At 34.1% G+C, this 22,545-nt stretch overlaps 3 protein-coding genes across 3 annotated transcripts; 1 reads left to right on the top strand and 2 right to left on the bottom strand.

The window, feature by feature from the left end:
* Nucleotides 1-1,501: 1,501 nt before the first annotated feature.
* Nucleotides 1,502-1,885, bottom strand: LOC142643144 (copper transporter 5-like). The gene has a single exon (XM_075817685.1). It carries the CDS (start codon nt 1,883-1,885, stop codon nt 1,502-1,504), a length of 384 nt encoding a protein of 127 aa, XP_075673800.1.
* A 1,517-nt stretch (nt 1,886-3,402) lies between these two features.
* Nucleotides 3,403-6,272, bottom strand: LOC142643571 (cation/calcium exchanger 4-like). Its single transcript, XM_075818255.1, has one exon. The coding sequence runs from the start codon at nt 5,749-5,751 to the stop codon at nt 3,778-3,780; it is 1,974 nt and encodes a 657-aa protein (XP_075674370.1). The 5' UTR covers nt 5,752-6,272; the 3' UTR covers nt 3,403-3,777.
* Nucleotides 6,273-15,264: 8,992 nt separating this feature from the next.
* Nucleotides 15,265-22,280, top strand: LOC142643064 (aldehyde dehydrogenase family 7 member A1). Its single transcript, XM_075817599.1, is given in 15 exon segments — nt 15,265-15,405; nt 15,573-15,713; nt 16,325-16,411; nt 16,521-16,652; nt 17,692-17,764; nt 17,984-18,006; nt 18,106-18,169; nt 18,942-18,987; nt 19,728-19,908; nt 20,376-20,552; nt 20,673-20,841; nt 20,955-21,091; nt 21,188-21,285; nt 21,703-21,852; nt 21,975-22,280. Coding segments are annotated over 14 exon segments (1,527 nt in total). The 5' UTR covers nt 15,265-15,405; nt 15,573-15,578; the 3' UTR covers nt 22,030-22,280.
* The last annotated feature ends 265 nt before the right edge of the window (nt 22,281-22,545 follow it).

Consider the following 22,545-nt stretch of genomic DNA (forward strand, 5'->3'; position numbering starts at 1 on the left):
AAAATCAATAGATCATCTAAATAATATGCAATGACTTGGATCCTTAGCATCCTTTCTTGTGAAGCTCATCAAAATTAAAGCTTCTGTTGTACGCAATGCATGAAAGAAATTCAACGAAACAAATATTATTTTTATGACAATTAGGTTTGCTTCCTAAGAAGTCTTTCTTGTCGATTCCTTTTTTTTTTTTTTTTTTTGATGCTTTGAAAGTGTATAATCATAAAAAGAACATGAAGAAAAAGAATGCACTAAAGATTCTTATATAACGCGGTTTCAATTAGCTCAACTGACAAGTTTTCTTATCATCAAAATAGGAACTTGTATTTGAATTTTTGTTTACATTAAAGGGTCTTGTTAATTGGTGCCCTTAGGGCAATTGTTAATAAACTATATTAGGAAATTTTAACAACTCTTTCATGGAAAATATAAAAAGCTGCCATAAAAATTAGTTACTTTATTATTTGAGAAATGCTAATGAATGTCCTTAGGGCATTAGTTAATAATCTATTTAAACAAAGTTTTTATGGGAAAAGAAAAAAAGCAAATAATGTTTTAACAGATTTTTTCATTTCCTATAAAAATAATATCAAAACTTTCCTAAAATAGACTGTTAACCAATGCCCTAAGAACACTTATTAGCATGACCCTTATTATTTTCCTATAAAATGTTTCTAAAAGTAGTTTCTAAAAGTAATTCCTAAACCAATGTCCTTAAGGCATTCGTTAACATTTTCCTATATTAAAAACCAATAGGGTGTCTTTACCTGATAATAAAGAACAATTATTATGGATTCAACCACCTAGGTTGAGATTATATCAATTCTAGAAGAGAGTGGAAAGATTATTGTTGATTAGAATTAAAACCGACTATGGTAGAGACAAATTTTGATTTTTAGAACCAGTAATAAAGATGCATATATTATGATCATAAAAATATAGACTTGGGCTTAAGTGGATTGTATTCCATTTTCTTTGAAAAGCTAGTTTAAATCTTTTTTTTCTTTTTTTCTTTTTTTTTATAATGATCTATCCAGTTGCCGATCCATCAACATAAACATTTATAACTTGACGTTTCAACTATTTAAGACTTTTTGTTCTTGATTCTTATATAGCTGCTGTCTTTCATTTTTGAACTTCTATTAAGGGCTGTATCCAAAACCCAACTTTTGTAAGTCCATCCATTTTGAACTTTAGCGTAAGCTAATTCAAGCAGCGTAAATAGTTGTGGCCCTTGTGAAACTTTTTCCTTCAATCAGAAGCAATTTGGCATTGTCCAAAAGCAAAAAGCCGAAAGAAAAAATGAAGATTCTTGGAGAATAATAATGCCAGTGATGTACTAATTAGGCTACATTTGACCCTCGTTCTATAGAGTTAAGATCCAGAAATCGAATCCCTTTATTTAACAAGAAAACACATCATGGAATAGTAATACATTACAAACATGACAAAGAAAATGAAATTAAAATCTCAAGCATAGCACTAGGGTTCAGGACATAGGACATCAGTCATCTCTAGTCCTAAACAAGTAATACCCAAATGACAGCCCCAACACAATGGCCAAGAACACCCCTCCATTACATGACATGATGGCCAGCATGAGGAGGTAGCCAAGAGCCGAGTTGACTCCAAAAAACAGGGAGGTAACCAGCCGGGCTGGACTGACTCGTCGAGCACGACCAAGTTTGGAGAGAAGTGGGGTGGCAATGGGAGGGGGATTGGAAGCGGAGGCTTTGAAGTGGAGGCGGCGGTCCTCCATGTACTGGTAGAAGGCAGAGAAGAGAAAGCAAACTAGTAAGGTGAGGATGTAACTCACCCATGTCCTGGTCTTCCACCAGTGCACCAAGAGGGTCACCTTCTTCCCCCAGTATATGGTCATGTGCATCATCTTCGTTATTTTGCTATCCAACACATGCACAGGTATATAATGAGTTGGGTTTTGGTTGGTTGGGTTGGACGCATGTGTTAAGCAGAAAAGATAAAAGAAGAAGCTTCGTGTATGTATGACACTGTCATTTTATCATGTTCAGAATCATACTTGGCTAAAAGATACACATGCACTTTTTAATTTTCAATATTACCAGTATACCAAGTACCAACAACTAAGCTGGGCAGTTTTATTACTTTTTAAGTTTTAACATAGGTAAAAACGAAACAACATTGTTGTACAGAGGGATTTTTGTGATTCTGTGCAAACATACCATACTTTCAGGGATAAATGGTCGGATTTTGACTATCATTTAAAGGCAAGCAAAGTACAATCAAGTAATTTTCGCAGGGATCCAAAAACCCATGATTAAACTTTCCACATGGGCATTCAATGCAAATTCATTGTTGAAATGCAACAAAACGGCTATAACAAAGATAAAATCACCCCATGTGCAAATACCAAGCATCAAGTTAAATGAAACTTCTTCCAAGAAAATCGCATAAAAACACTTAATATGGTGCTTCAGAACCCATTGAATTGGTATGAATGTGTGTCTGCAAGTTGTATCTTTCATCTATGAGAGAAAACTGATAAAAGAAAAGAAAATATAACAAAACTGGAGGGTTTAAATAGTTGGCTCATGTTCAAATTCTAACATTGCCTTCAACATATGTGCCATCATTCCAGAAGTTTAATTGTATCAATCTAATTATATCAGATGTTACCATTAACAATCAACAAATTAAAACAAATTGACTTTTCCTAACATACTCAATCGATCAATCAAGAGAGAGAGAACAAGAAGGTTGGGGGGGGGGGGGGGGGTGCATAACAAGAACACTCTCAAGTCATTCTAAAACCGGCGAATGTACAATACAAGATTGTTTAATTGCTTCTTGTTATTGGATGGTTTCTATAAGTTACCAATGTATCATAAGATAAAACACAAATGAATAGAGACCAAGCAAGATTGTTTAATTGCTACTACATTAAGTCATAACATTATTTGAAGTCACTTAAGCATACTATCAATGAAGCTTACTGATTATTAATAGCCTATCTGGACATAAAATGTCTATAGACAACTCAATATAGTCTAAAACAAAGACTTCAACATTAAGCATGGATATCATGTAGTTGCAGCCACACAGATGCCAAAATTATTTTTTGCTGCAACTAGTTTGGTAGAATTTAAAGCCTATATGGCTGAACAGATTACAGACAGCACTCCAGGTAATGCAAAAAATTGAAACAGCTAACTCAATTTCTCCACAGACTGTATTATACACTAATAAACAAATCTAAATTCAAGTGTCCATTTTGGACAGATAATGTCCGAAGTGTATGAGCAGGAAGCTAAAGCCTAAAACAACAAATGCCATATGAAGATTTCAGTATTCCAAAGAATAAAAGAAATAGAAAACAACGCATCAATATTGTAAAAACTTGAGTTTCACAAATTTCCAGACCAAAGAGAAATAAAATATATATATACCATCCATTTTGCAGCCATCATATCACATTTAATAATCATATGGCACTAAGCAGGTCACAATGATCAAAACTGGATAAAGATGAAGAAGGTACACGAGTTTAGATAACAGATAGAGATATATTTCTTCTGGATCAACATGAAATTTGTTATATATGATCAGTGATATTTACTTTCATTTGCTATGAGACACAATTTATGGCATTAACACTGCCATTCCAACTTGACACTAAACCCGGTTTGCATGAGTTTAATCTAATATAGGCACAAGGATGAACCGACCACCATCAAGAGGAGCTGTGCTCTCAGGTTCAGAAATCATCAAATATCACCATGCTAGTGATGAATACACAAGTCGTCAATGGGCACCTATGACTGACACAACACCCATGGATGTGCTCATCCTATAAGCGAGAAATATCAGATAGATTACTATAAGGCCAACTCCTAACACCTTGTTAGGGCGCATATCATTTCTTGGTAACACAACAAGTGACCAAATAAGTCCTGCAGTTAGAAATCCCATAGTCAAAAACAAACTACTGTCTTGGGGAACTATGTATGAGGCAGGTCTCTTAGACCAGGCTCCAAGCAGCATTGAGATCCCCAAACCAGCAAGCGTGTTGAACATAGGCCCTGCAAAGCATCCTGACATGGCTATCTGTACACCATCTCCACCATTCACTGCCAGTGCAACATTCGACATTAAATCACCCATTGAGTTTCCCCATGCCAATACAGTTACTCCAAGTATTGATGGGTTAATTCCAAAAATTACACCTAATGCCACCAGCAAAGCGACAAGCTCATTTGCAACAATGTAGAACCAGATAATGCTCATGAAAAATCCTCCCAAAACCCATGGAAATAAAAATTTGCGAGGTGCTTCCTCAGGTCTTGTGTATAGATATGCAAGAACACCAAATATACCACCCAAAACAACACCAATAAAATATGCTATTTGTCCACTCAAAGAACTCACATCATCCTGGGTGCTCCACAAAAATGCCAGAAGAATGGGTGCTAATGAAGCACTTGCAATAGCATACCCTTTTGACCAGCGCTCCTCCTCAACTATTGGTATTGTCAACCGTCTCGGGAGTATCAACGGCAGCTCCAGCAGTGCTAAAATTTTTGAAAATGTGCAGTAAGCACTTCCATTCTCCATGTCCTCATCATTCCAACCCCAATAGGACTTCGGGCTCTCTGAACCAGCCTTCATGCCCTGGTTTGAATAAATTGCCACATTTGAAGCCCACATCCATTGAGGCAACGTACTTTGGAGATGTGGTACCTCACTTTGAGAGTCAGACTCAAGCAGTGAGGCATATATAGAATCATCCTCCTCACTCCCCTGAGAAAAGACACTTCCTCTAACAGGAAGTAATGGTGTTACAGCATCCAACCTTAACTTCCGAGCATGTTTCCTCAGAATCTCATTTGCAGCAACTGCAAACCCATAAACCACATAAATAGACACAAATGCTATGGCACCAGCAGCAGTCACCTTACCAACAGCCAAAATGATGGCGAGCGACATGATGCTGAAGAGGAAGAAACATATGTCTCTGATGAAGCATTTCCTATCAATCTGAACCCTCTTCTCAGCCACACAGAGCGATATCACCCCCACAACAATACAAGTAACAAAGACAGCTCCTCCCAGTACACTATTAAGACCCACTTCGCCTGCGTCCTTTCCCACAAACGCAGCAATGCTGGAGAACACATCAGGAGCTCCATTCCCCAAAGGAAGCAGGGAAACTCCTGCAACAGTCGCGGGCAACTTCAAAAGATTCGAAAGCTTCTCCAAAGAACAACAAAAGTAATCCGCGGCAGTATTCCCCAACAGATAGAACAAAGCAGCCAACCATATGAACAACACTAAATACCCCAAAACACTAACATTCTCACAATCACAATAAAAGAACATGATGTAATCCATATACCCGCCTGACGAACACTCCGGATTGGCAATCAAAAACTCACATTTGCTCCTATAGCCCGCGTGTTCAGCCAACCCAGCACACAGTTTCGGATCCCTGACCGCCAAATCACCATTAGCCGACCCATTAACAACACCACCACCACTAGTATAATTCAAAGAACACACATTAACTTCAGAAATTCTTCTTCGACTAATATCCTCAAACGAATCAGCCCCACCACCCCAATCAGGAATCAGACTCAAATTATGCGAATTCCAACCACGGTGATTGTAGAAGAAGAAAAACAACAACACCAAAGCACAAATTCCATTGAAAACCCCACGAAAGCGGGCATTTCTGGGACCCAAACCCAAAAACCCTTTGGGTTGTTGTTGTTGTATCATGTTATTAATCAAATCAAAAACCCCGAATCTTAAGTTTGCAAATTGAAATCAAAGGAAAAAGAAGGGGGGTGGCAGGAGTCTAGGGTTTCAGACAAAAACCCTAAACAAGGAATTGATTAACTAAAAATAAAAGGAAATTGAATTGAATTAAATTATATATGTAATCATATGATGATGCTTCAACAAAATTTACAAAAGGTTATGTTTTGTTGTTTTGTTGTTTTTGTTTTGGTATCTAATTTTGCATACAAAGAACAAGAATTAGGGGTACCTGAGACAGAGAGAGAGAAAGGAAAAGCAGCTTCTACGTAATTTCGTTTACTTGTCTCTGGGAAGGAAAGGAAAGGAAAGGAAAGGAAATTTGATTTTGATTTTATTTATTTAGAAATTTCCTTGTCTGAGCGCGTTCTGTACAATCTCGATCTCGTTTCTTTCTATCGATGCATGTTTGATGTTGTACCCAAACCTCACCATTCGATGCACTTTCTCTTTTCACTAACCACCGGTCAGACTAAACTGTTTCTATTCCTAAATTTCTTACTCTATACATGTCTTTTAGGGGATAATGTTTACGCAACTTTTTTTACAATGTTTCAACCCAAAAAAAAAAAAAAATTACAATGTAATCGGTTGATATTAATGCTAATTTTAATCTATTTAAGCATAATAACTTACTCTCTTTTATATATATATATACTTAACGTGTGTTTGGATAACGCGTTTTGCAATGTTAAGCACTGTTCACGCGTTTTAAGCGTGAAACACATTGAACTGTTGCAAACAAATGAAGAAAAACGCAGACCCACAGTACAGTGTGAACAGTTTTTTGTTATTTAGAAAATATTTTGTTACAGTATTTTCAGTAATAAATTTTCAGTTTTTAGTCAAATAAGCGGTATCCAAACAGATTCTTACTTTCAAAAAGGCACCATCATCAAATTATTTATTTATTTTATACAATATTTTATTAAAATTTTAATTTTCTCGATTTTTAAATTTTATTTTTAGCTTTCTTTAACCACAACCATCACCGTTTACTATTTTCTTTCATCCTCAAAGAATAAAAAATTAATACAAAATGAATAGTACTAATACAAATTTATACAATTTTACACTTACTAATATAGACCATTTTTACGCAAAAATTTACAATTTTTTCTATTATACAGCCACTAATATGCCTCATATGAGTCCTCTAGTGTACTACGTGAATTCACCCAAAAACAAAAAAACAAAACATAGAAGGTATTGTAGGCATTGACGTAAGAGGTATTGCACATTTGCACCTAATGCATGCAATTATCCACTTCCCTCTCACAAAATTTTTTACCTTCTTAACCTTTTTTACTTATTTTAATAATTTTTATTTAGTGAGTGAAATTGAAAGTTGTTTTTTTCAATATTCAATCTCAAACATTGATTACAATTGCATCAAGTGCAATACCCTAAATATTACACCTAATATCAAACCACAGTGTACTCAAAGTGATTTTTTTAATCAAAACAACCTATATTAGTAATTTTGAATTTTACATATATATTTATATATTCAATTTGTAGTTGTGAATAATATTTATAAGGTGTGCAATTGTGCATGGATCTCTCTCTCTCTCTCTCCAAACCAATGCACTTACCATCGTGGCCAACCTCGCCCCAGGCAATGGAGAGTGGGGTGCATGGGTTTGGGTCACAGTAGGTTTGGTTTGTTGTGGAGCTCATGGGTTCTAATGGTTTGTTCAAGGCTGGCTAGTGGTTTTGGGCTGTGGGTTTGCAATGGGTCATAGTGATAGTGGACCTAGTGGTGGTAGTTTGACCCACTTGGGTTTGGGTTGGGTTAGTTTGTTTTGGGTTACAATCTAGTGGTAGTTGATTATTTTGACATGTGGTTGTGATAGTGCATTGAGATTATGGCTACAAATTCTAATTCTAATTAGATTAAGTCTTAAAAAATTAATCTATTAATAATCACATTAGAAGCAACACAAAAATTGGATGATATTTACATAATACTAACCTTATCACATGTGATCCAAGTGTACGTGAGATTCCTTCTTCTTTTTTTTTTTTGGTTTTTGGTTTAGTGCAATTTTCAATTAATCACAATTTTAGATTTAAGTATGTGTTTGATCATAATATGCATTTGAGAACTATTGATACAACCAAGAGTATTATGAGATTAGCTTCAATTCATTTTTTGAAAATAACCTCATGATACTCCTAACTGTATCAGTAGCTCTCAAATGCATAATCTAATCCAACAAATACTTAAATCTCAAATTCTAATAAATAGAAAATTATGACACTAAACAAAAAAAAAATCTCATCAAGCGCGAAGCACATGCAACGAGACTAGTTATATTTAGGTGGCACCAAATATACACTAATCACGTAGTAAAATTTGTAGTAACTCACTAACTCTACTATGAAAATGATACAATTGGCCAAAATTAAAATTAAACAAAACTTAGTTACAGTAAAATAAATTATCCAAAACTCGTGCTGTTGTCAATTCTAGGATAGGGTCATTGCGTGGCTTAACTTATCCAAGAGCACATGTCTCTCTTTGACCATCCGCACCAGTAGGCCCAATCACCCAAAGACACGTAAAAACTTGAAGAATTGATTAGGATACTCTCTTTCACTCTTTCACTCTCATGCTTTTTCTTTATTATTTTTTAAACCGAAATAAAATTTTATATAATACATTCCTTTACCTTTACAAATCTAAAAAGTAAAATATGTAGAAAATTCTTGTGATTTATTATAGAGTATAGTTCGTATTTTGCTCTCCATCATTTATTCATCATGACTTTATATAATAATTTCTTCTCAATTTTTTATATAATAATTAAAATAAATTAATATTTCAATGATAATAATCCAAATGTACCCTTAAAAAAATATTATATTTATTTCATAAATTAAATCTCATTATTTTATTTTTTTGATAAAAAATCTCATTTCTAACTTTTTAATTTAAAATGGATTAAAGTTTCACATCATCATTATGAATAAAATTGATTAGTATCACTGTCACATAATAACTCATTAAAAGTCATCAAACTACATTGATTGATTGATCTTCTCAAAAAAAAAAACCAAATTGATTGAATTAATAAATAAATTGTATAATTAAAATTACTACTTACAATTTTGTCCTTCTAAAATGGTTTTTTTTTTTTTGGAAAAATATTCAGTTTTTGCAAAAAATATTGGGAAAAATATTCATACACCCCTTAAACTTTTAATCACTAGCCAAAAGACCCCTTAAACTTTTATAGTGACCAATTTACTCCTTAAACCATTCACACCTGCCAAATTAATACATCTGTTAGTTTGGTGTTAAAAAACTAACATTTAAATCACGAGCACACAAAAATTACAAAGGTGAATCAACTCAGTTGGGAGGGAAAGAAAAAGTCAGGTTCAAAGAGAGGCAGACGATAGACTGTGGAACCAAAATCTTGAACTGCTGTGACAGCCTTCTCTTCGGTGCCGAACTTTTTGTCCTGCAATCGCCTTGCCACTGGTATGCTTATTTTTTTTTCCCTATTCTCTATTTTTATAATCTCAATCTCCATGTGCAAATTTTTGCATTTTATTTTGTTTGGTTTAATTTTCGGGCTTACTCTTTACACTTTACACTTTTCCATGTATTTCAAGACCTGTGGTGGATTGCGTAGAGTTGGCTATGGTGAAATTTTCATTTGATCAAAACTGGTTTTGAGTATGCTATACACCTGTTTGCTGAAATGCCTAAGAGAGATATGACCAGTGTTCTAATGGGTTTTCATTGTTTGGTAGGATTTTAGATGGGTATGCAATTACTTGAAAAAAAATTTCATTGCTGGGTTCATATGTGCTTGATTGTTTCATATAAACTAACTGAAATTACAAATTGCATAAGAAAATTTTCAAAAACCTGTGGTTATATTACATTTAGCTTGTAATCTGATGAAGATTACAATTTAAGTGATTTTTCTGAATCTGATGATGATATAAATGAAGATTTTGGTATGGAGGATGATGGAATCAATAGAACAATTGGGGGCAAGCAACTTGAGGGAGTTTGGAATGGTGAAGAAGACTCAGACCATGGGGATAGTGATGAGTTGAGGAGTGTAGAAGAGTCATCTGATGATGAAGGGAATTTCAAACCTAAGTTCCTTGAGTTTAACCAATGCACTGGCATGAAAATTGTACAGTTAAAGAAGGATCTCAAATTTGCATCACATGTAGTTTTCAAGGAAGCACTCATTTGGTATTTAAATTCATGGCAAATTGAGATCATTTTAAGAATATTGATGGAGCCAATATACTTTTGTTTCTCAATATTGCTGGAAAAGTGTAATTATTGATTCATTGAGTGCTATTTTTTGGCAAACAATATACCATTTGTAAGCACTCATTGATATTTCAATTCAAACTAAATGTAATATAACCACAACTTTTTAGAATTTTCTTATGCAATTTGTAATTTCAATTAGTGTATATGAAACAAACAAGCACACATAAACTTGGCCATGCAAATTGATAGGGAACTGATTTAGCCTATCTCCAAGTCGTCCATACAGGTCGTCCATAACCCACCTACTATTGTAAACACCCTCAGAAACTTACCTACAATTACCTCGTCCAGGGAAGAAGAGCTTTGGACGAGGTAAGCACCACCAGAGTGATGCACTCGTCCAGAGTGCCGATAACCTCGTCTTGGAGGAATTTGCCTGTTAGACGAGACAGCCCCTGCGCGTGCACCAAAGCACTCTCAACTAAGGAACTCCAGGACGAGGGTACCATACTTAGAAAAATATCCGAATATGACGTGATAATCCCTTATCCCACGCATAACCGCCAGGTATCCGTTGTGGAACAGAAGTATAACTTCTAAACGGTTATGCAAGTTACGTTTGATTTCTACCTCTCCTTGAATCCAGGAGAAGTTCCAATTTTGATAACCGCCTATAAGAACACTATATAAAGGCTATTTCAGACAAGGCCAAGGTACGTTCATATTTTACTCCAAAAAAGTTGGAACTCAGATAACATGGAGAGAAAAACTAACTTTGCCATCGGAGGGTTTTTGGCCGGCAGCCCCGGTCGCCTTTGATTCGCTTTTTTTTTTTTTTTTTTCAGGCCGCAGAGAGAACCAGTAGTCCTTTCAAGTCCGAAGCATCCAGCCTACTGATTTTCTTTGCATCATCACAAATTATTTTCAAGTAATTGCAAACCCATCTAAAATCCTACCAAACAATGAAAACACATTAGAACACTAGTCATATCCCTCTTAGGCATTTCATCAAATAGTTGTATAGCATACTCAAAACTAGTTTTGATCAAATGAAAATCTCACCACAGCCAAATCTACGCAATCCACCACAGGTCTTGAAACATTTGGATAAGTGTAAAGTGTAAAGGGTAAGCCCAAAATTTAAACCAAACAAAAAAATTTGCAAAAATTTGCACAAGGAGATTGAGATTAGAAAAACAGAGAGTAGGAAAAAAAAGCGTACCAGTGGCAAGGCAATTACAGGACAAAAACTCCAGCACCGGAGAGAAGGCTGTCATGGCAGTTCAAGATTTTGGTTCCACAGTCTATTGTCTTCCTCTCTCTGAACCTACTTTTTTCTTTCCCTCCCAACTAAGCTAATTCACCTTTGTAATTTTTGTGTGCTTCCCACATGATTTAATCGTTAGTTTTTATAACACCAAACTAACAAATGTATTAATTTGGCAGGGGTGAATAGTTTAAAGTGTAAATTGGCCACTATAAAAGTTTAGGGGATCTTTTGGCCAGTGGTTGAAAGTTTAAGAAGTGTATGAGTATTTTTCCCAAAAATATTATTGTAAAACTTCTATCTAGAGTTATATAGTTCTGTAATCCATTTTGAAACTCAAGTTTGCTAAAATTGAGTTTCAAGCAGATGTAGACCGTTCGATCTGGTATATAGGGTTTATTTGGATACCGTTTATTTTGCTGTAACTGAAAACTTATTACTAAAAGTATTGTAGGTAAAGGTAAAAGTTAGCTGAAATAGTACAGTGGACCCATGAATAGTACTAAAAAGTGCAGTGGGGCCCATAAATAGTAGTAAAAATAAGCTGAATAGTAAAATAATTTTCATTTTTCATTGGTATCCAAACAAAGGCTTATTCTCAATAAAACAATCCATGTGAGCAATTATCTACTTGAAAATCAAACTTCAAAATGGGCTACATAATAGGAATGATAACGGGCCGAGTTTTTGCATACCCTGACCCTACCCGCGGGCCTGGACCTACAACCTAGACCCAACCCGATTATTAAACGAATTTTTTTTGCGGGGCCCAAACTCGCCCCGCCGGGCCCGCGGACCCCATTTAGCCCAAGTAGCGGCCCAAATCGTGGCCCAACAAAAAAAAACAAAAAGAATTGAAACCCATTAAGATTTTATGCCTAAATTCAAGCCCAAAATCAAATCCAAATATGGTTGCTGCCCTGTCACAGTTGCTACAAAATCATCAAGAAACTAAACTACATTTGCAATTTTAGATAATAACCTTATTTGAGCTCATCCAAAAAAGAAAAAAAAAATCATTTTATGAAATACTTAAGAAAACTACGGGTAACAGAAAGGAAGCTTTTCTTGCTGAAAGCCTTAAAAGTCCCAACTATTGTAGCAGACTCTGGGATGATGTTAAACACTGTCCCTCCTTGGATTATGGCAACAGAAACCACCTACAGTATATTACATTTTTTGTAATAAAATATATGACAAAACTCAACTCTATTGTAGACTAAAGTGTAAACCAAATGATCAACTTCATTTCATGGGGTTGAGACTATAAAATTACAATTAGTACCTAAGGATCTAAATGGTCTATCTCCCTTGACACAATATTTTGCAAGCCAATTATTGATGTTCATACAACCAAAATTGGATCAATGGACCGGTGATGACAACTAAGGATGGGACCGGCGGTGCAGAGAGCTTGGACCGGCGGTGAGAGGCAAAGAGCTTGGGCAGCGCCGCGACAATGCTTGAGAGTGAGTGAGATGAAGGCCGTGTGAGTGTGTGAGCTATGAGATTAAGAGTAAGTGACAGAGTGCTCTTGTGCATGTTCTTGAGTGACTGAGTGAGTGACAGAGAGGTTGAGCATGCTCTTGTGTGAGGCGTGAGCTAAAATGAGAGGTAGGTGGGTTAGGGTTTACAATTGTATATATATATAAGGGGTTTTTTGAAATTTTAGAGTAATCGAGTTTGAGTCCGGGTTCGGGCCGAATTTTTTACAAAATTCGAACTCGGTTCTAGTTTTTTAAACTCATACCTGACCTTATTCTTTATCAGGTCGAGTAAGATTCGATCCATTAGAGACGGGCTGAATCGAGTATCTGCAGATCGGATATAAATTGTCATCTCTACTACATAACAAAATAATTTCGAACAAAAGCTTTTTAATAATATTTTTTACAATTTGGCCAAAAAAAAAACCATCCAAAACTAATAAGTAGGATTAAACTTAGAAGCATGACGCCATTATAACCATCAATGCTCAAAGTGATGAGGATGGAAAACTTGGCGCTTGAGTGGAAATGTGATGTGAAGTGATTGACGATACAATTACAAAGCAACAAAAGTGATGCCGCTTACGCTATTGCTATGTAAAGACAATTTTATCGCCTATGCTTTTAGCTAGAAGACAAACTCCTTTCTATCATTATTACCAAAAGAAAAAATTGTATAATAATTAAAATAAGACTTTAAAAAAGTGTCTGTAATAGTCTAACCAAACGGATAAACATGTGATGTGACTAAAAAAAAAGAAAAAAAAGATAGAATATGTGTGTTGTGTTATTAAATAACCACACCCAAATTTTATTCACCATTTATTTTGGTTTTGTTAAGAACGGGGAGAGATTAATCATGATCAATATTTTTCTCTTTCATTCTATTTTATCTGAAATTAAAGTCTAAGTAACTTTGTTTATTAACATATATACTTTTTACAATTTTAACTATGAGTTTGAATTCGATAAAAATGTGATGTAAAACTTATATTTTACATTATCTAATAAGATATTATCATATCAATTTTTTATTTAAAACTTCATATATCCTACTATACATAATAATATCTCAATAAAGTCATAATTAAGTTAGATTTTTAAATGGGTATTAAATATATTTTTTAATGAGTAATGGGTATTAAAATTAATTGATTATAATTGTGTCTATTCTTTAACATGTAATATGATGATGTGACATATTAAAATTAGAAGAATAAAACTTTAGTTTCACACTACATCCTTATTGAATTTAATTTCTTCGACTAAAAACTTTGTTTGTTTTTTACAATTTAGCCAAAAAAAAAAAAAAAAAAAACCACCCAAAACTAATGAGTAGCATTAAACTTAGAAGCATGACGCCATAATAACCATCAATGCTCAAAGTGATGAGGATGGAAAACTTGGCGCTTGAGTGGAAATGTGATGTGATTGAGGTTACAATTACAAAGCAACAAAAGTGATGTCGCTTACGCTATTGCTATGTTCGAAGACAATTTTATTGCCCATGCTTTTAGCTAGAAGACAAACTCCTTTCCAAAAATAAAAAAATTCATTTAAAACTTTTTTAGCTTAAAATAATTAATCAGAACACAACTAACCTGTACACAATTTCTATCGTCAATACCAAAAGAAAAAATTGTATAACAATTAGACTTTAAAAAAGTGCCTGTAATAGTCTAACCAAACGGATAAACATGTGATGTGACTAAAAAAAAGAGGATAGAATAAAAAGAGGATGGAATATGCGTGTTGTGTTATTAAATAACCACACCCAAATTTTATTCCCATCTATTTTCGTTTTGTTAAGTACGGAGAGAGATTAATCATGATCAACAGCATGTATTTGTTTTCTTCCATTCTATTCTATCTAAAATTATAATCTAAGTAACTTTGTTTATTGACATATATATTTTTTACAATTTTAACTATGAGCAGTAAAAACATGATGTAAAACTTATATTTTATATCTTCTAATAAGAGATTGTCATATAAATTTTTTACTTAAAACTCAATACATCTTATTATACATATTAACCTCTCAATAAACTCACAATTAAACTAAATTTTTAAATAGGTATTAAATATATTTTTTAATGAGTAATGGGTATTAAAATTAATTGATTATAATTGTATCTATTTTTTAATATGTAATATAATAATGTGACATGTTAAGATTGGAAGAATAAAACTCTAATTTCACACTATATCTTTATTAAATTTAATCTCTTCAACTACTTCTGATATAATTATTTTTGGCCTTGACCTTTTCAATTCCCTCGATTCGAATCGACCAAATAATTTTGTAATTTAGTAATTTTACACCCACAAACTTGTCAAATTATTATTGATTATCGCCTCATCCCACCAATGACATTATTTATTATAATTTATGGCAAAAAAAAAATTGTGAGAAAGATTTGTAGTTTTGACTACTTTTGTTTCCAATTAGGTACCTTTGGATTATATTGAGCCATATTGCACATCATTAGATATTATCGCATTAAATAATTTTCGACTTACGTGCATAACGTTACAATAAATATTATCACTTGGCAACCAGAACCAGAAACCATTGCTCTATTTTCTGTGCCATTGCTCTGTTTGATTTGGTAAATTTTCCTCTTCTTTTGACTAAGCTAACCTGTGAGTGCTCTGATCCTTTTCTTCTTCTTTCATTTCTGCACTGCATTGGTTTTTTGTGGGAAGAGAAACTTTGTTTGTTTTTTTTTGTTTTTTTTTTTCACTGTCTTTATATTAATCTGAAAAACGTTTGCAGAGAGAGATGGGGTTCACTAAGAAAGATTACGAATTTCTGGGTGAGATCGGTGTGGGACCCGACAACCTCGGTGGTTATGTCGATGGTAAATGGAAAGCAACTGGGCCTGTTGTCTCCTCTGTTAATCCTTCAAACAATCAGGTTTTGCCTTACTCATCAGATTTTACAGAATTTTATTTTATTTTATTTTTTCATTATAAATATTGCATATTTAAAGAAACTTATAGGGATGGATTTGAGTTCTGGCTGAATATGATATATAGATTTTTATTAGTTACAGATTTTTTTTTAGTCCTATGGGTTATTGTTTTGTTGATCTGTGGAAATCAGTAAAGTTTAAGGTTCAGTGGACTGTCCTCGTGGAAAAATGGTTATTTATTTTGATAATTCGATAGTTACAACAATTGGGAGATTTGAACCATGGATGTCTCCGTTGGAAAGATCATAATTTTACCTAAAGTGGGTCATGCTTATTATTTTATTGTTGCAGTTTTGTTAATTGAACACTTGGGCTGAAGTTTTTGTTTTCAGCTTGGGAGGAGGATATTTTGGTTTTTTTTGTATTATTGAATAGAATAGAATTGAGTTTGAGCTTGATTGTTAAACCCGCAATCTCGTTGTATTTGTTTGATCATTCAAAAAATGTTCAAAATTAAGAGATAATCCATGAGAATTTGTGTGATTTTCTTTATGCTTTGTGGGTTATTAGCTATTTCTGTACCATATTCTGATTCTTTTGCATTTGTATCTAGGAAATTGCTAGAGTCACTGAAGCATCTATTCAAGATTATGAGGAGGGAATGAAAGCTTGCAATGAAGCAGCCAAGAAATGGATGAGTGTCAGTTGATTATGTTCTTTGCTAATGACATTAAAACGCGTGAAATTGCAGCGTTCAGTTAGGATGCCTGGATATGTTTTGTTTGACAGTTGATGTTTTCTTTCCGCAGATCCCTGCACCAAAGAGAGGTGAAATAGTTAGACAGATAGGAGATGCACTCAGAGCTAAATTGGAGTTTCTGGGTAGGCTTGTGTCGCTTGAGATGGGAAAGATACTTCCTGAAGGAATAGGGGAGGTTCAAGTATGATACTATACTATTCTTTGGCTAATTTTATTTATTCTGTAGTGTTTTGTTGGACAATGCTGTTACTCTCATTATTTTTAAGGGCAGGAGGCAAAGGTTGGGGTTGTGCCCTGAGGCATCTTTCTTGAATGTCACTTTTAAGCAGGCCTTGGCTGCTTTTAGGGCTTTCTCTTACTATCTAAATTTTATAGATCTGGAGTTGGAAATAGCAATGCTTAATTCTTATATTGAGTTGTTCTACACCCAGCAACTTCCGATGAGGTGGTTTACTTAGTAGTTACTTACCCTCTGGTTATTGAAGAGGATTTGCTTACTACTATCAACAGCTTTATATATCTATATAGTTCATAATTTTTCCATCTCACTTGTATACGTGATCAGGATGAGTAGAGGAACCATGAAGAGTAACTGAGATCCATTCAATAATGTGTGTGTGTGTGTGCGTGCGTGCGCGTGTGTTTTCATTTGGGATGTGCATTTGTCTGCTTCATTTTTATTTACTTGTTTTTTATCATATTATGTCTCTCTCCCTCTTTTTCTGTTTATAAAATTCTATACCTATACAATTAATTGTGTCAATTTCGTCCCTCAGCTTTCAAAATCAAGTCAATTTAATTGTTAATCAATTTAACAACCAAGGATAAAATTGACTTGATTTTGAAGCTTGAGAGATGGAATTGACTTGATTTTGAAACTTGAGAGATGGAATTGACTTGATTTTAAAAGCTGAAGGATGAAATTGACACAGTTAATAATTGATGGACCGTGATTTTGAAAGTTGAAGAATGAAACTAACACTATTAAATGTATAAGGAAGAAATTTAAACTGTGAAAAATGTACAGATGCCAAATTTGTAGTTTGGCTTTTTAAAAATTCTCTTATTGGTGGGCATTCCATGGTCATATGGTGCATAGAGAGTTGAGCTTTTGAGAAAATTTAGTGATCTTCAAGATATGTTTAGATGAACTTATCAGTTAGTGTTTCTTGATCTTTTTTTAACCTTTTCAGTGACTCTAAAGCTGTATTCTTTAACAGGAAATTATTGATATGTGCGATTATGCTGTTGGTTTAAGCCGGCAACTTAATGGATCTATCATACCTTCTGAACGTAAGCTCATACATCCTCTGATTGCTAATTTGAATGGTTCCATCAATTATAAGAATCTTTGTGATAGCTGAATAAAACTTTTAATAGCTGAGCTTAAATGTTAATTTACCTTTAATGGAGTCTGCTGTTCAAGAATGGATTTGTTTTAGTATTGTTGTCTCTCTTGAGCTGGTTTCTTTCGATGAATCTAACTCATATTTTCTGTTTTTCTTTTTCCAGGTCCAGATCATATGATGTTTGAGGTGCAGTACTAAATCAGGCATTGGAATGTGATTATATTGAATATTATGTTAAATTTTACTTTGTTACTCCAAATTAAGGTGAAAATGCTCTAACTGCAGATGTGGAATCCACTGGGGATAGTGGGTGTAATCACTGCTTTCAACTTCCCATGTGCTGTTCTTGGTGTGTTCTTCTTCTGTCACTGTCACTGAAAAAGTTATCTTAATTTTGTCAATTCATGAAATGATAAGGATCATTTAGAGCTACTCTGTTTAAATAGTTTGACTAATATGGTTCTAGCATCATCATCAGTTCTCTTTGTGTATATTTACCACCTTTGAGGTATACTATGAGTATAGCATGAGACTGAATAAACTTTGCTGGATCTGATTATTTACTTGTCCAGGCTAGCCATGAATGCAGCGCAATTAGCTACTAGTTTTCATTGAAAGGATTCTTTTAAAGTATAGTTTTCTATATTCCTGATGAATAAAAAAATAGTTTGGATCCTTTTTGCTAATGTGAAAATTTAGTTTTACCTTGATTTTCGAGTTTGCATATCTAGCTATTCTTTGGGTCAGTTTGTCTTGACCTCTATCATTAATGCAAAACAATACTTTTGCCTAGATTTTGAGTTTATTTTTAATCAGGCTATTGGTTGGGTGTGTTTGTCTAGCTTTCCTTTTTATATCGTACGCTGAGTACATGTAAACTGGCAATGCCTGTCTGCTACAATATGCCATGTTATTTTTTTTCAATGTTTTTACAACATAATACAAGATTAACATGTAGATGGATGGATGGAAATTTTTTTTATTGATTAGACAAATACTATTTGTGATTGTAAAATTCCATGTCTGTTTAGATGTGAAATTTTTATTCAGGTGCCTATGTTATGACACTTGTTTACTGCCTGTCTTTAAGCCATTAATAATTGTTTTCTCTGTTGCTTTAGGGTGGAATGCCTGCATTGCTTTAGTCGCTGGTAACTGTGTTGTGTGGTAAGTTATATGTCCATTTCCTGACTTTAATTTTTTATTTGTAGGTTACTCGCACCCAGTGGGTTTTGATTTTTGAACCCATGAGTGCCATTGAGCCAGAGCTCATTGATCTATCTCCTGATTTAAAGGCTTATACTTACATTCGTTTCACTTATTCTTTCAGCCATGATTTTCTATAATACCAACATATTTTCTTCGAAATTCAATTGAGAAGATAAATGTTTAGACCACTTTTCTTAGTTTATTCTTTTGCGTCTTCTGCGCTTGAATAATGGCTCAAACTATTTACAATGTTTTATAAGCAAAAAGTTCAGTTAATGATCCTTGTATCATTACTCTAACATGATATCCAGGTTTTCCATCGTTGAGTTTTTTTACTTCTGCACTCTTCAAGATATCACACAGTTTGTATTCCCACCCCCCTACCGGAAGTGTGTGCTACAGCTACTACTTTTGCACATGCTCCTATTATTGTTGAATCCTCCCTTCTGATAAAAAAAAGAAAAAAAAGAAGAAGAAGACCAATTTAAATATGATGTTAAGGGCTTTTTTTGCCTTTATTAAACAGGTAGATTGATTGATATATCTATTACCCTAGTAGTTGATATAAAATTATTTTCTAAAAAAATCACTTTTCAATATCTTCAGCTCCTTGCCATTAAGTACAGAAGTATGTTTGATTACATTCCTATTTTAACATAGATTACAGGAGTAGTTACTTACCATGCTATGCATGTCAGGAAGGGTGCTCCAACGACTCCATTGATAACTATTGCTGTGACTAAGCTTGTGGCAGAGGTTTTTGAGAAGAACAACTTGCCAGGTGCAATATTCACATCTTTCTGTGGAGGTGCTGAAATTGGTCAAGCAATATCGAAAGATACACGTATAGCACTGGTCTCATTCACTGGAAGCTCAAAGGTAAATTTATGATATGTTTGTGCCACTACCATTAGCATCACTCTTATGAATATATTCAAAATAGACAGTTCATCAATTCTCGAAAGTGAAAACATGAGTTTTCTGTGTGAGATGAGTCAAATTGTATATAAAAGTTTTGAACCAAGAAACATATTCTTAGTGGTTGGTACCCACTATGATTTACTAATGCATTTTTTTAACTGACTGTTGGTGTAAAAGAGCTATTCCTTGCAAAGTCTGATGCATATTAAAACACAAAGGCATGTGTAATTTATATATACACACATCTTTGATAAATTGCTATTACATAAAAGTGTAACAATCATATGGTCAAACCCTGCCTCCTGGGTGCCCATATATGCCACCCATTTAGGGAAATTTTATAATGTGTTTAAACCAATTTTTGGGTCACAGTTTTTATCCACATCTTAGTCATCTAAGCGTGTCTCCTGCCTTCTGAATTATAGGTAGGTTCAATAGTCCAGAAAACAGTAAGTGAAAGGTTTGGCAAATGCTTGCTTGAGTTAAGTGGGAACAATGCGATAATTGTCATGGATGATGCCGACATCGACCTAGCTGCGCGTTCTATTTTGTTTGCAGCTGTTGGTACAGCTGGTCAGCGCTGCACAACATGCCGCAGACTGGTAATATATTTCTGTTTACAATTTAATGACAGTTCCAATGTGGTCATAGTTAGCCCTTACAGCAATTATTTTTTTGGTAAGTATCCCTTACAGTAATTTCTTTGCTTACTTTGGGTGTAGTATCTTCATGAAAGCATATACCAGAAGGTATTAGATCAACTAATTGGAGTTTACAAGCAAGTCAAAGTTGGGGACCCCTTGGAGAAAGGAACTCTGGTTGGACCAGTACATACTCGTGCCTCAAGGGACAACTTTGAGAAAGGGATTTCAAGCATAAAATCCCAGGCATGTATTCTGTCTCTTGTGATTGACTATTGCTATCATCTTCAATCATTTGACCTTATATGATGTACTAAAGTGTTTTTGTTCACATAACTACTTGATACTTGTACAATCAGGGAGGAAAAATCCTGGTAGGTGGATCAGTTATAGAATCAGATGGAAATTTTGTGCAGCCGACCATTGTTGAGATCTCCCCAGATGCCTCCATAGTGAAAGAAGAATTGTTTGGTCCTGTTCTATATGTTATGAAATTCAAGGTAATTTCTTCATGAAATTACATCCATTTGCACGCATGGTTTTGATTGAGATTCTCATCAGATTGAAGTTCTCATTTTGCATTTGAAAACTTGCAGACTCTAGATGAAGCAATTGAAATGAACAATTCGGTACCACAAGGATTGAGTAGTTCAATCTTCACACGCAAGCCTGAGATTATATTTAAATGGATAGGGTGAGTGCTCATAAAATCGATCTTTACTTTCTGTTTGAAAGACTTATATACTTGTACGTTTGAGCTTTGCATTTTTTTTTTTTTTTTTTTTTTTTTAATTATATTGTAGACACTAACAGGTATGTTTAACTGAATTAGTTAGTAAAAGATTGTAACTTTTGTTTTGAAGTTCTAATTGCTGTTCACTGTTGGAAACTAGAGATGTGTAAAGTTTAATGTTACAACTTACTTTTCTACTGATATATTCAATGACAATTATAACCTTATTAAATAGTGTAAGAGAGCATTTTGCATCCAATTCAAAAATTTTCTATGAAATGTAAAAATCTGAAAATCTGTACTTATTCTATAATATCTATATATCTCTCTTCTATGTATTATGTAGCAATTGTTGATGTATTTTGAGTATTATTGTAGGCCACATGGCAGTGATTGTGGTATAGTGAATGTAAACATACCTACAAATGGAGCTGAAATTGGTGGTGCTTTTGGTGGAGAAAAGGCAACTGGTGGTGGTCGTGAAGCAGGAAGCGACTCTTGGAAGCAATACATGCGACGATCAACATGGTAACATTTTACTGATTGATTTGCTTGGATGTTTGTGCATGAACATTCTCAATCTTCGGTTCAATTTTTTCTTTTTTTTTGGGTACTTTTCACAATGACTTAACCATTTTTCTCCTTCACAGTACAATCAATTATGGAAGTGAACTACCATTGGCTCAGGGAATTAATTTTGGCTAATAAGTCGGCCTTGCAGTGAGGTATGCTTGCTCTGTCTTCATTATCTAAGTTCAACATGGAGGGTCAGGATACATTCAACAAAATCTACTGTTGAGGTTGTGCCTCTCCTGCCAATTTTAATGTGTTACAAAAAAAAGAAAAAGAAAAAAAAGAAGGAGATTTCAAATGCCTTATGTACTATGTAGAACTGGTCTTGTTTACATTTACAACAAATAAAAGCATTTTAAAATAAATTATCTGATATTTGAGCAGTATTGTTTTGCATAAGTTTTCCTATTGATCTCTTCTGCGTTTCCAAATGGTCTATGTGGGAAATAAACCAAACATGAAAATGGCCTAGCAGCCGTTTGGGATCCAATGTTGTATCACTCTCATTAGTTTGAGTCTCAGATAAGATAGCTTTGGTTAACCTTAAGAGTCTTCTCCAATTTTTATTTTTATTTTTTATTTTTTTTATCAGTTTTTACTTTATTTATGTTTTTAGTGCGGGTAAAAGTCAATATTATTGTATTAAGC

This window comes from Castanea sativa, chromosome 7, assembly GCF_040712315.1.
Source record: "Castanea sativa cultivar Marrone di Chiusa Pesio chromosome 7, ASM4071231v1".
In the NCBI taxonomy this organism is placed as follows: Eukaryota; Viridiplantae; Streptophyta; class Magnoliopsida; order Fagales; family Fagaceae; genus Castanea; species Castanea sativa.